The sequence below is a fragment of the Anomalospiza imberbis genome, chromosome 20 (assembly GCF_031753505.1).
Source record: "Anomalospiza imberbis isolate Cuckoo-Finch-1a 21T00152 chromosome 20, ASM3175350v1, whole genome shotgun sequence".
Lineage (NCBI taxonomy): Eukaryota > Metazoa > Chordata > Aves > Passeriformes > Viduidae > Anomalospiza > Anomalospiza imberbis.
In genome coordinates this window covers 4,374,998-4,389,044 of record NC_089700.1, presented here as the reverse complement: position 1 = coordinate 4,389,044, position 14,047 = coordinate 4,374,998, and the positions used below count along the sequence as shown (strand labels likewise).

The 14,047-nt window shown below is 47.3% G+C and overlaps 1 protein-coding gene across 1 annotated transcript in view; it reads right to left on the bottom strand.

Moving 5' to 3' along the window:
* COL26A1 (collagen type XXVI alpha 1 chain) overlaps positions 1 to 14,047 on the bottom strand; it is a 168,535-nt gene that overhangs the window by 133,967 nt on the left and 20,521 nt on the right. The window contains exon 2 of the mRNA XM_068210229.1: positions 9,950 to 10,072. Coding sequence (XP_068066330.1) covers positions 9,950 to 10,072 — 123 coding nt within the window. The remainder of the gene's footprint in view (positions 1 to 9,949; positions 10,073 to 14,047) is intronic.

The following is a 14,047-nucleotide window of genomic DNA, read 5'->3' as shown; positions in this document are numbered from 1 at the left end:
CAAGCAGCAGAGATGATGACTTGTTTCCCACACTCTCCCTTCATGTGAGCTTCTGTGACATTGAACAGAGGCTGGCAATAGCCTTTGCTCACTCAGCAGTATTAGTTTCCTATCTCCCAGGTTCCCTTTCCCCACCACTCTGACCTGGGAGGTACCAACACACCAACATGACAACTACATCAGGGACCTTCATGGAGCCTGTTCCCAGCTACCTGACCCGTGCCTCAATTCTCCCCCCATCTGAAATAGGGTCACACTCTTCTGGACCACAGCCAAGGTTCTGCAGGACAGGTTTGGGAGCTCTGTGAGCAGCACAGCATCCCCAGGGTCCCAGTAACAGCATGGGCACTGCCATGCCCCTCTGGGAACTGAAGGGTGACCTGCAGACCCAGCAGGGCTGTGCAAGGCACCAGTGATTCTGAAGTCAACACAAAACAGACAGTTGCATAAGTGACAACTTCTCCTTTAAAACAGCAGCTTGTCAAAGCTGGCAACTCAGAGTTTTCCCAGTATACAGCCAAACAAGTCACTGCTGCTATTCATGAAGCTCAAAGCAAACACAGAAGTTGTACTCTACAAGCTCCCCTCGAAATTCCTACCCTTATTTAACAGCCAAAAGAATTTGGCACACACAAGGAGAGTCTGAAGCTTTGGGATTACAGTGTTGCAGGCTGCAGTTTATGCTTGTGTCTCCAAGCCAGGCAGACAAGCCCTGAGCACCCTGTCCCTGCTGAGAGCCAGAGGAGACAGAGACAGCACTGGGCTCAGCTGGGCACAGGGGGAAACGGAGCTGGAGGTTGCATGAATCTTATCCAAAACTGCTCAGGGGGAGGCAGGTGTACACCCAGGACAGTGCTGCAGTGCCTGGTAGCTACTCAAAAGAGCAGTAACAAAAGCTTGCCAGGAGAGGCTGCCCATGTGTGTCTTGGAAAGAAGGGAGCAGCTCAGTCGTGGTTAGCAGAGTCTTTGGGAAGCTAATTTCTCAGGAAGCTGTTTGCTGATGATTTGTGCCAGCTGCCAAACACAGAAACTAAGTTCTCCTATAGCCACTGGAGAGGGTAGGCTGCACAAGCTTCCTCCTGAGCACGGGGCTGCCTGCCCTGGGAACAGCCTCACCCAGAGACAGGAGAGCACACTGTCCTCTGAGAACAGGATGTCCTCACCCTTGGAGCTGCCAAAAAGCACACCAGCCACAGTTAATACCCACTTGTCTGGTATGGGCTGCACAGAGCCAGCTCATCCCACCTATTTCTTTGCTCTTCTGCATCCAGTGGTGTTCAGGTGTCCAAGTCGTGAGAGTTTGAGGACTTGGAGCACACTGATGTAGGTAGACCTTCAGTGCTTTTTCACAAAGGACCTAAGGCACAAAGACTGTAAGTGTCTTGCTGAGGGTCTCTCAGAATAGCTCTGGCAAAGCCCAGGAATTGAACCCAGGTCTCCCAACTCCCAGTCCTGGCGCTGGACTCCAGACACATTTCCACACGTAAGCCCCAAAGCATCAGTCAGAAGTTCATGACTTTGTCACTAACACCACAGCTGGATTTGACCTTCAGATGAAAGTCTCCAGCCTTGTTACCAGTGTCCAGAGCCAGCGTGTCTCCAACCACACCGTGATTTTAAAACCATGTTTCTGCCAACACCAAGATGTTAAAACTCTTTCAAACTTCATTATGAAGTGTGGAGAGTGGCTTGAGCCAGACTGGAATTTTGGCAGCAGTTCTGTGTCGGGGAAGTAGCTCTAGTTTAATTCTCAAATGAGGGAGGACTTCTCAGGGCATGACAAGCTTGGAGCTCAGCTGTCACAGTCTACCACCCACCCCGAATTCCCTGGAAGTGCCCTGACGTGTGCAGCTCTGTTCAGCATCGTTCACTCAGGCATCTGAAGTGGGCCCAGCTTGCAAATCCAATTTGTTCTGAAGTTGCTCTGTTCTTCATAGCATCATTTTTCCTCTATTTTGTGACATGGCACCAAGGTCTGCTGTGACCTATGACATCACATCATGCAGATTTATGATGCTGTTCCAGGAGGGAAGCACAGAAAGCACCTTTAGCAGAGCATCACCACCACCTGGCACTTGTAGTGTTGCAACTGAAGGAGACGAAAAAAATATATGGAAAAGGAGAGGGAAGGAGGATACCTGTTAAAGATCAGAAGCCCCTGAATGAAAATGTGTGGAAAACACAAGAGGCAGAAAAAAGGATTGGTAGCAAAATAGGGAAGCCTTTCCCTTGGATTTCCCTCAAGCCACAAACACTGGCACAGGAATCTGCCAAAGCAGAGCGGAAGAAGTTTGGAAGAGCCACAACCTTGCACTGCTTTGCTCCTCAGGGAGCCAAGGCTGTGCTCAGCACACAGCTCCCTTCAGCAGGAGAACTCCAAACACTTCATGGAGGAGCAAACTACCAGGGTCTGCCACTCCACTGCAAGAGTCAGGAGTCAATTCCAGGGATTTTGCTGAGGCTTCACAACAATGTCCCAGGGAGTGGGGCAGCTCCCAGAGAAGAGCCCAGAAAGCTCAAGCAGCAGCCACTGCTGCTCCTAGACCAGAGCCAACACATGGCTGTCCTTGGAGCTGCCTGACCCCTGTAGGATGAGCTACACGAGCTTGTCCACATGCAGTTATTATTTGGGAAATAGCATTTCCTGCTTGTGGCTCTAAGTGACTGCCAAGGAAGTGGTAGTTTGGGGAAGGAGCCTGAGCTGACTGATGAACTGATTTGGGAGTACGAAGCTCTAAGTACTGGAGAGGTCAGGACACACCAAGGGGTGGCAGCCAACAAGTCTCACTCCTCAGCACAGAAGGATGTGTCCCCCTTGTTTTCAAGGAAGTGTCACTGAACACAAGAGGCAGAGGTGACAGAAGAAAGGGGAAGAGTGTCACATTCCTGGATCAAAGCCTCAAAAATCAGGTCAAAAGAGACAGGGTGATCTCTGCCATGACCCAAGCAGGAGAGCCTGTCACACACAGGAAATACCTTCACCCCTTCTGGATTTCCCCTGCCCTTTGACACTCACAAACAAAGCTATTTGTGCACAAAGACCACAGAGAAGGAAGGCGTGAAACTCGTTTCCACATCACATGAGAAGGTTTTGTTACTCTGATTCATTCAACCATTGCAGTTTGTGCCCAAGGAGACCTCAGTGACCCTCAGAGGCTTCTACTGATTTTTATTCAAGCCCCAGGTTGAAATTTTCACCATCACTTACAGATGGGTTTCAGGATCACAAGATGAATGAACTTGCCTTTTTGACTGGCAAAGAATCCATAAACCAAGGAATCCAAGCTCTGGTTTGCCTACTTCTCTCATGGCACTGAAGTCAGGTAACCCAGTGGGTCCAACCCCATCCATATAACTGCCATATTGTCTTCCAGGGACCCTCATCTTCATTCCAACAAGTGCATCAAAAGGCATTCAGGACAAAGCTTGTGGTAGTTCCTCTAACTCTTGGTACCAATGCCCTGATTTACAATCATGCCAAAACCCTGCAATTCCCTATCAGAGTGTTCCGAAATCAGATTTCAAATCCATCAAGTTAAGTAACTGTATCTCAAAGCACTTGGAAAGAAGGGAGTTTAAGAGCTCAGAGAAGCTATCAAATATATATTTGGTTGCCAACACCACCATGCCCACACAGACCACATAACCATCCTCTCCAAGCCTACCAGACACTGATTACACCAGGCAGCTCCTCTGTGTAACACAGACGAGACAATTTCACCTCAAACCAGTGCCACAGCTGATGCAGGGACAAGAAGCACCTCTGCCATCACATTTGCACTCACAGGCATGGAAGAGACCATCACTGTGAATCAGAGCTGTGCTCTTTTTTCCTGCAGCCCCAGCTCTTCCAGTTTCCCTGCCACAAACACAGTAGTTCCCCAGGGAACAACGTAACCAGAGGAGCTCCAAATATGCTCCTGCAGACACCAGATTAAAAAACAAACACCAACCTGCAGCTGCAGGAGTGTTGGAGCTCATTGTGTCTTCTGCCTTTGCCAATGGGGAGGAAGAATACATTGTTTAGCTCTGAACACATCTGGTTCAAACAACTTAGCAAAAGACTAAACCCAGGAAACAAACTTATCTACCTGCCATGCCCTGCTGTCCAGAGCAATTCTTGACAGTCTCTCAGTCCCAAGAAAAAAGGCCAAGGACACAGAGACAGATGTTTGTATGCCACCACAGACTAATCATCAGCTCCTGCCTTTATTAACAATCAGATGTCAGTGCTGTTGCAGGGCAGCACTGCAGCAGGGAGGAGGAGTGCTCAGAGAATGTCTGAGCAAGATCAAAAGGCCTCAATCAGCAGCCTGAGCACAACCCCTGGAACAGGTGACCCTCCACCTGTGCCCAGCCAGCACCACACAGCCATTGTTCAAAGCTGAGAATGCCCCTTTGTGCTACAGCTCTGATCCTACACATCCAGAGCCCCTGACTGTCCTGTTGCAGGAGCACTGTTCATCCTGCATTTACATCCCATGTGTGCTTCAGGGAGCAGATGCCTTTTCCAAGCACATTTCTCTCCAAGATGTGGAGTCGTAAGGGAATTAAACACATAAAAGAGTTTATGTGTAACAGGACTTCAAATAGCAATCCTAATGCACTGGAATAAGCTCTGGGATTTATTATTCAATTGACTGGAAAGCAAGAAAGAGAGAAGGATTTCCCTGTGGCATTATTAGTTCTGAAACTGAGGGGAAACATCATCTACAGGCCAATCTCCTGGGTGACAGATCCCCAACTTCTCCTACTCACCCTGTAGCAACAGTTTTCAAAAGCACAGAAGACCAAATTGGATGAGCCTGCAGAATTCCTTCTTTGTTATTCCACAAACTAGCTTGTAAAATCCCTCCGGGAGCACTAATGTGTTCAATTTAAATGAAAATAAGAAAAAAAAAAAAAACAGCATTCAAAAACACCAAACAAGAATGATCCATGCAAGATGTGTAGCCTGCTTACATGAAATGCACAGAGTATTTCTGATAAGCCAAACCAGCTACAACACTGAATTAAAAAACCAGGCAGTGACAGGCAGCTGGAAAGGGCATCACAGTCCAGATTTGCTGTGTTGTAGGAACACTCTTCCTGCCATCTCTCCCATCTCTGAGTGAAGTTTAAAGCCAACAGATGAATAACCTAATGTTTGGAGTTTCAATGACTAAACAAAGTAAGAGACCAGGTAAACCCATCCCTGTACAAGCCAGCTGTGGGTTTCCTGGAAAATCTTCAAAGTCTCTGAAGGCAGAAAATGCTGCAGAGACAGAAGACTCAAGAGCTAAAGTGAGACAGCTCTGTGACCACAGAGTACAGCAAAGCATAATAAAAATTCACACAGCCTTGCTGGGAACATTCATTTTCAAGGCTGGGACAAGTAGGAGAGGAGCTGGAATATCCCACTACAAATGAAGAACATTTCCAGAGATGAGATGGGGATTTCCCAGACATGAGATGGGGATTTTCAAGGCAACAACAGTTTGAAGCAGAAAGTGTTTGTCTTGTGAAGGCTATAACAGCACATGATCTGCCAAGGCCATTCATCCCATCCATTTACCTCCCAAGACACTACTTTACTGGCCACATCATACACAAACATTCTAATCAAAAGCAGGCTGATTTTGGCCAGTTAGAGTATAGCAAGAAGCTGCCCTATTGTGTCATAAAACACAGTAAGACCAAAGCAGCACTGTTTTCATCTTACAGGTGAGGTAGCATTGCTGGCCTGAAGGCACAGGAGGTCACAGAAGCTCCAACAACTGAATGTAAGTCTCAAATCCTTGCCTGGCCTTCAAAAATCACCCTTCTGAGTGAGCCTTGAGGAGTGCAGTGTCCCAAGCAGGGCAGGACTGGGCACCACCCTGCAGCTGCTGCAGCAAAAGGATTGCTGAGGAGAAGGGTTACAATTTGGATGCCTGGGTTTACCAGGCTGGGGACAACCATCCAGGCAGCAGAGAACCAGAGATTAGGTTCCCATTGAAACCCCAAGGTAGGGACTTTGTCCCTTTCTTCAGACAGACCACTGGCACGTCAGATTGAAGCAGCCCAGGAGCTTCAGCCAGGCTGCTGCAGAGCTGCCCGTGCACCCCGAGCGTGACACGGCAAGAGCACAGCCTGTGGCACACAGGAGCTGAAGCCTTCACTGCACAAATGGAGAGCTCAAGAACAGATTTGCTGAGGGAAATCCTCCAGCCAAGACTGCTCCACAGCAACTCAGCACCCAAGCTAAATAAAGAGCCTGAGGCAGAGGGCAAGAACAGAGCAGCTCATCCCAGCCCAGCCAAGATGATGGCACTCCTGCTAAAGCAGCTCTGCTGCAGCTTCCCAGGAGCAAGTGAATGGACAGCCAGGACATCCCACAGCCAGGGCTGCAAGGCTGGGATCTCACAGATCCTCCTCTGGCAAAGGCTTGACCCTGAGCTGCAGTTTGTGCAGTAAGGGAAAGAAACCCAACACGAATGAATGGGAGACAGGAAAGGGATTAAATCCTGTCTGGCCCCAGCGAAGTCTGCTCGTAAGCGGAGTCTCTGTAGCAGAGAGCCCCTCTCAGCTGTCACCACGAGCCTGAGAGATGCCTTTTTCCTTGGCTGACATCCCTTTTGCTAATGAGCAGCCTGATAAGGGGTGCTGGCAGAATGAAAGCTCTCCCAGATATGGCTGACTCCTGTAAACAAGGAGATGAAAACAGTTTGTTTCAAATCACAGCTGGGAGAAACACTGTAAAGCCAAAATGGTGCCAATGGCTTGGTGACACGTTGCATCGCTTACAGTCACACAGAACACTCTGTGCCCTTCAATTCAAGCTCAGGCACCACAAATCTCCCTGGAGAAGAATAGGGGAAGGCCAAAAGACAATTTAAATTTACTTTTGTAGCAAAAGAAAAGCAGATATATTTATATTACCTGAACAACTGCAGGGATATAGAGAGCAAGAATATTTTTAGCCACTACCAGATATGGAACGAGCCTGACCTTGCCTGAAGCTAGACTTCCAGAAATCCCAAAAAGAGACTGGTACAGACAAGGTAAGGAGGAAATAGAAATAAGTAGGGCAGCCAGGCTGAGTTTTGTGCTCTGTTCATCTTCTGCAGGATTTTCAGAGACCTGTCAAAGGAAGTTGTACAGCTTGGTGGCTGATAAACTCTTACAAGCCCCTTTGAAGCCAGTTTCTTAACAGGAAAGGCACTACACTGCCTTGTGACTTTGGGAACTGTTTTTCTGATTTTTATCCTTTATACACAAGGAATTTTCATCTCAAAACAGGAGGTGGGGTTTACCTGAATTAGGAGAGAGATTGGTTTCCTAAAAAGACAATACTCATTTTGGCGAGAGAGGAGGAAAAGGTATTTCCTTTTTTTTTTAAAGTAGTTTTAGTCCTTCAGCTTGACTTCAAGAACAAAGAAAGCCACTTCAGGCATCCCTGTGGGCTGGCAACAAAACAGTACTAGGCTGCTGTGTGCTCAGAAAACAACACCTCAGCCACACAGCCTGGCTCAGGGTACCAAACATGTCCACAGCAGTCACGTCGCAAGAGTCATCATTTTCAGCAGCTGTTTTTCCTTCTCTTATCAAAGTCAGGTGCATTGCTGAAAACGAACAAGCACTTATAAAAGATGTCTTGGCTGGGGATAACTTATCCAACAGCCCATTCAACTCTCAGGATCTCAGATCCCACCTCTGTTGTTACTCTTTCTTGGGATTCTCCCTTTCAGACGGTGGCAGTAGGGGAAATTATCAAGGACCTGTTTTGCCTCTGATGACAAGTGGATGAGCTCCAAAATTTTGTCAGCAGCTTTCTGAGAGGTCCTTGGGAAAGATGTGCAGGGTCTTTCTCTAGTTTATGCAAGAATGTCATACAATATGTGCCTAGAGGCATACAGGCATTTCCCTGGAAGGGTTCCATCCTCTTGTCCTGCATTTCCTCCCAGCCCAAAGGGAACAGAGCATTGATGTCCTCCCATCTCTTCAGGAAGGTTTCTCCATGGTGATCATCTTCCAAAAATGCAGCTCCTGTTAGCTGAGCTTTCACCAGCTGAGATCTTGAATATTTAATAACCCCAGCGTCTTTCCATGATATTTTCACACAGAAAGAAAAATTGAGATGTCTTCTGCTGTTGTGCATTGTCTCCAAACAATTGGACTCATCAGGCAAACAAACCAAACTACATTTGAAACTGAAAATGTTCCATGAACAATGTCATAACAGCACACACTACTCCTAAAGTCTCTGGGTTAATGTAAGAATCAATGGCATCAATCAACTGCAGGGGCCCACAAAAAGAATTTTTACTAATAACATGATCAAATGTTTGGTTCTTATGAAATTCCAGCTGTGTTAAAAACAAAAAAGAAGATTTTTGGCAAGGTTAGGAGACAAGGTGAAAGCTCACAAGTTTCTAATGACAATTATGTGCCTAAAAAGCCTGGGAAATTAAAAAGCTTCAACAGAAGTTTGGCCATGACAGTGTAAAATATGAAGTGTTTCAACCACAGCCTTGCATAAAGACAAAAGAGACACCAAAGCAGATATATTACAAGTGAAAAAACTGAGACTGACCCCTGGCCAAGTGGAAACTGGAGAACCAACAATGGGAACAGCCCCATGCAAGATGTGAGTTCTAGATGAAGTGTCACAAGAACAGGGATGTGGGGCTCAGCCTGCCATCACTTTCTGGCCAGGTTATCAACTACAGGAGGACCTCAACCAGTGCCCTGTGAGTGAATTGGTAACAATAACAATAAAATGACTGAGCTCTGTGAGCTAAGTTATGGCTTGTCTACTTGGAAATTGTTTTAGAAGCTAGGTGCAAATTTAGAGCACAATGGCTTTTTTGCCCCAATTCCCAGATGGGTGGGTAACACTATTCTGCTCTGAGAATGCCTTTCAGAGAAGGCAAAGCACAACAATGCAGACATTTTACTGAAAGGTGGTAGCTGGGGACAGCTCTTTCAGACTTTTTTTTTCCTTCTTACATGTAGGTTCCAAGACTATAAATGATCAAAAGGCAAAGCAGGCTCAGGGCAAGTTTTTGACACTTAGCTGTTTTTAAGCTTTGTTTCTTGTCTGAGGAGAAGACATTATGTTTTGACGTGTCTTTAAAGGGTACTGAAATCCAGGAAGTCTAAAGAAATTCCACCCTGAAAGATAGAGGACACATCACCTTTGTCCCCCATTGCCTGTAAGGGATTTCCAGTGTACCACTACAGCTTTCCAGTGTACCACTACAGCCCTGAGTATGGGGACTTGATACCAACAAATCCCACGGAACCACTGACCCAGCATCCCTGCTCACCTGTCCACTCACCCTGAACATTTATCTGCTTTCATGCCTGACCAGCAGCAGCCTCCTGTGTGGAGAAGCACAAACTGGCACTACAGCTGGAGCTAAACTGTTCCACATAACCTGTCCTAATACTGATGTCTTTGAATTGAAATATCTGTCCCCAGGCTGAATTTTCTCCCCTTTTGTGAATAATTGATGTTGTCACATAACTCCTACAATAGAAGTTGCTTAATTAAAGAAAAGAACTTTATGTTTCAAGCATTTTGTGTAAGATTATATCACCCAAATAAATAGGCATTAGGTAGGTGGAGAATGTGTATTAGCCAGGGGGTTCATGTAAACATTGCTGTATAAAAGATGTAATATTTTACACCTCGGTGTGCTTGATTTGTGGGAACTTCCACCTTGCACAGAATAAACCATGTCTCCTTTCTAAATTAGACCCTGTCTGTGTTTGGAGAGCTCCTAAAACTGGAAACAATGCTGCACTTACCTTCACCTGTGATTTCCCTGCAGTTATCACCAGTGGTGTTCTTCAGTCACAGCACCCCAAGGCAGGCCATCCCACCTGACCCTCTGACCTCAGCCCTCTCTGCAGCACTCACCAGCCAACCAAGCAAAGGGGAAGGGCAGGAGGATTGGGCAGCATGAGACACGAAGATTTTTACCTCACTAAGTTGGCACAAGGTCCTGGCCAGCGGCAGCTCTGATAAACTCTCTGGATCACCGTTTCTGACCCGTTCTGCACCTGGCAGGAGACTGTCCTTGTGACTGTGTAGTGACACCAGTGCCTGCAGAGAAAGAGGACACACGTTAGTGAGCCCCAGTGAGACATCCAGGGAACCAACACACACCAGACTGCAGGAAAAACAGACCAAGGATCTGGGGGTGGGGTGGTTTCTTCTGCCAGCCATAGCCAGGCTAACTTGCAGTCTTCACTTCTCACCCCACCCTCTCCTTCCAATAGCTGCAGAAAGATTCCCAGCTCCTGCCAACCTGAACCACAGATCCAGTGATGCCTCTTGCTTGGTTGTCAGAGGCCAGAATTTCACAGTGCATAATTTAGTTCTGTGACTTATCAGAAACAATAGGACTTGGGGGAAAAAAAAAAAAGACTTGTTCCAAATCTCCTGATAGTCAGCTCTCATTGTACTGGTCTTAATTCCACCCTGCTTGTTACGGTATCATTCCCCAGCCTCCCACCATTCTGAACAACAGCAGAGTAGGAAAATTCTGCTTTTTGGTGTGGTGGAGTTCTCTATCAGCAGGGCTTGAACAAGCTGGGTGCTGAGTAAGCCCTGTTGTTGTCCTGCTGAGGTTGCTGCCTAAAAACGGGCAAGAGAAAATGCTGAGGAGGGAGGGAGGAGTGTCTCACACTGTCTCAAGAGAGAGACAGACCCCTCACTGCAAGGTGTATGAGACAAAAGGAACTGCAGAGTCAGCACAGAGAATTTGGACCTAAAGACCCTTCAGGGACCTTCTCTGGAAAAAAAAAAAAAAATTACGTTCCAGTGACATGCTTGAGGGGGTACAAAAAATGTCCCCCTTGCAAGCATTGCTCATCTTTGCCAAATACTGGTTCATGTTTTTGTGAATATTTTGGTGTGGAATATTTTGTAATGCTTTTGTACATCAAGGTAGTTAACAGGTTTGAGAGTCACTTTCCTACTGACTGGGGATCAGAACTGGGGTCACTGTGGGACATGGAGACACCAGCTTGTGCTCCAAAACACACCCAGTGCTTGTGTAAGCATCCCCTGCTGAACCAGAGCCAGAGTCCTGGCTCCTCATCTATCTTAAAGCAAGAGCCCTCAATAGAGCTGATCCCTTCAAGCACCACAGTGACTCCCCAACCTTACACACCAAAAATCAAACTGGAAATGCACTGCACATCCCCTTCTCCTTTCCTAAACCACCTCCTCTATGTCAGTTTGATTTCCCCAGAACATACCATTTACAGCATTTGCTGCTTTTTTCCCCTTTGTGCATTCCCCTCCCATCTCCACAGGAATCCCTGCTCTCTGCATAGCTCCAATTCCATGAATAGGAGGCACACATGCCAGGACCACATGGGGCCAGCGGGCTGCTCGCTGACCCTTGGGCTACAGCCGGCCGGGAAGGCTGGGACACCCAGGGAGGGGTGGCTCTGTGCCCAGTGCCACGAGCCCAGCAGCAGGGACAAGGCTCAGCCCTGCAGCCTTCCCTGAGACACTGCTCCTGCTCACCATAAACCCCCCTGTGATTCCTCAGCAGGGAGTGTGGACTGTGGGCACACCTGAGGTGACCCCGGGTGGGCAGAGAGGTCTTTCAGAAGCACTTATCTCAGATTTGTCAGGGATCTGTGGTGTGTAAATAATGATCAGGCACCGGGGCACTCAAATGTCTCTACTGACATCTGCAGCATCAAAACAAGGGGGGAAAGATAAAGTTAATGAAGGTTCAGCTCACATGAAGACATCAGATCCTCTAACAGGCTCAACAGAATTTCCATACAAAGTTTAGGGAGCAGGACCAGGAGAAACAACAGGAGCTAAAGGCTGAAAATGTGAAGTAAAGTTTTCTTTTATATTTCACTTGCATACTTGGTGCAATCAGCTATTTGGTCTCTCCAAGCCTTAGTCATGGGGTTTGTCCAGACAGGGGTAATATCTCCTCATGCCATGGGAACAGCCAGATGAGCACAGAAGGAAAAGCAGCCAGGAGAAAGAGTGAGAATGAGATGGGTTGGGAAAATCACAGCCCTGCATTCACAGAATTCACAGAATCACTGGGTTGGAAGAGATCTTCAAGATCATCAAGTCCAACCCAGCCCCAACACCTCAACTGAACCATGGCAGCCAGTGCCACATCCAGGCTTTGTTAAACACACCCAGGGATGGTGACTCCACCACCACCCCGGGGAGGCCATTCCAGAACTTTATCACTCTTTCTGTGAAAATTTTTTTCCTAATATCCAACCTCTGTGTCCCTTGACGCAGCTTGAGTCTGTGTCCTCTGGTGCTGTCAGTGCTGCTGGAGAAAGAGCCCAACCCCACCTGACTACAGCCACCTTTCAGAAAGTTACAGAGAGTGATAAGGTCACCTCTGAGTCTCCTTTTCTCCAGGCTGAACACCCCCAGCTCCCTCAGTGGTTCCTCATCAATCACTAGAGGAAGTGAGAAGCTCCCCGAGGCTCTCCATGCATTGCCGTCCTTGCCTGAAGCCATCACCTGGGTTTGCCAGGCTGAACAGGACTGGCAGCTCATGGCAGGGTAACAGATCCTTCACTCAAATCCAGGGACAACCTTTCACCTTCCTGAGCAGGAGCACAGAGAGAGCAGTGACAGTGATAAAGTACCACACTTATCACCTCATCTCTAAAGCAGAAACACCAGTGTGGGCATAAAAAAAAAAGGGGGCAGACCCCAAAGATACTCACCTAATCAAATGTGAACACAGATTTCTCCAACTTCTCTCTTTACCAACAGAAGAGAGGGTCTGGTTACAAAGGTACTCACAGCCAGGAGTGAAAGGTACATCACACTCTTGGCTTCCCATAAATAGCATAATTTTCCTACAAATACAGCTTTTAGGGGTTTTTACTGTGGCACACAGGCAGGTGAGACAAAAGCAGGAACACAGGATGCATTAGGCCATCCAGCTTGGAACTCACTGCAGATAAAATAGCACAGTGATTACAACAGAAAGAAGACAGACAGACAAAACCATCCCAAGACTTCTCTTTGCAAGCCAAAAGTCAGCAAGAACAGCCTCCAGAATGCAAGCAGGCTTCAGACAACGTGATGAAAGGCCCCATCATGGCTTACAGAGATTATAAATGACCCTTTATATTATACACAGATGCTAGGAAGGAAGGTTTAGGACTTCTACTGGCATGCATCCAGGATGGCAGAGAATATATTGCTGCTTATTCAAAAAGAATATTCCAACCAAGCAAACAAAATGATCCAAACAGCAGCTCCTTTAGGATCTCATGCATGCTCATCACCAGCATATTTAGGGTGATATTCTGCAGCATCCCAAGGAACTGGTCCTTGCTCAGAGAGAAGAGTTTTCACTTGGTCCATTTCCTCCAGCTGTTTCCAAAGAAACACCCCCTCCTCTCACACTCTATTTAATTCTTGGAAGACTTTCACAGACAACAGAGGATCTGCAGATCATGGCCTGCAAGCTGCTGATTTAGACAGTTTCCTTCTGGGGCTACAGACCCAGATCTCACGTCTTGATCACAGCTGACAACGTGTTTTTCCAGAGGGAATAGGGGTGTTGATGCCAGCAGATATCTAATCACATTCACTGTGTAGGTTCAGGATGTTACTGTGGACCCTTCAGGCTAAATGGAACAACAAAATCAATAGTTTGCTTCCATTTGGAGATAGTCTGCAAACTCCTGCTTGGAGCTTGAACAGACCCATCCCTCAGCAGATGCTGAGAGGTGCCTGCTCTCTGCTGACCCAGCAAAAGCAGTGATGGTTTCAGACACCTGGACACTGGAGGACACAAGAAATCCTAACCTTCCAGAGCACATGGGGAACAGCCTGAGAGGATCTCACAGGGCATCCAGGCTTACTCAGAAAGCTGGAGGTGCAGTTTGCTTCCATAGGCAGACACCAGACAAAGCCATACCTGCACCCCACTGGCTTTCTGAACCTCCTGCACCCCTCAGCAGAAGCTTATTTGGACTCACAGTTCACCCTTGGAGATTCTGGATGTTTTTACAGCCTGGCATCCAACAGTGAGAGAGAAAAGGGACTGCAGAGGGTGGA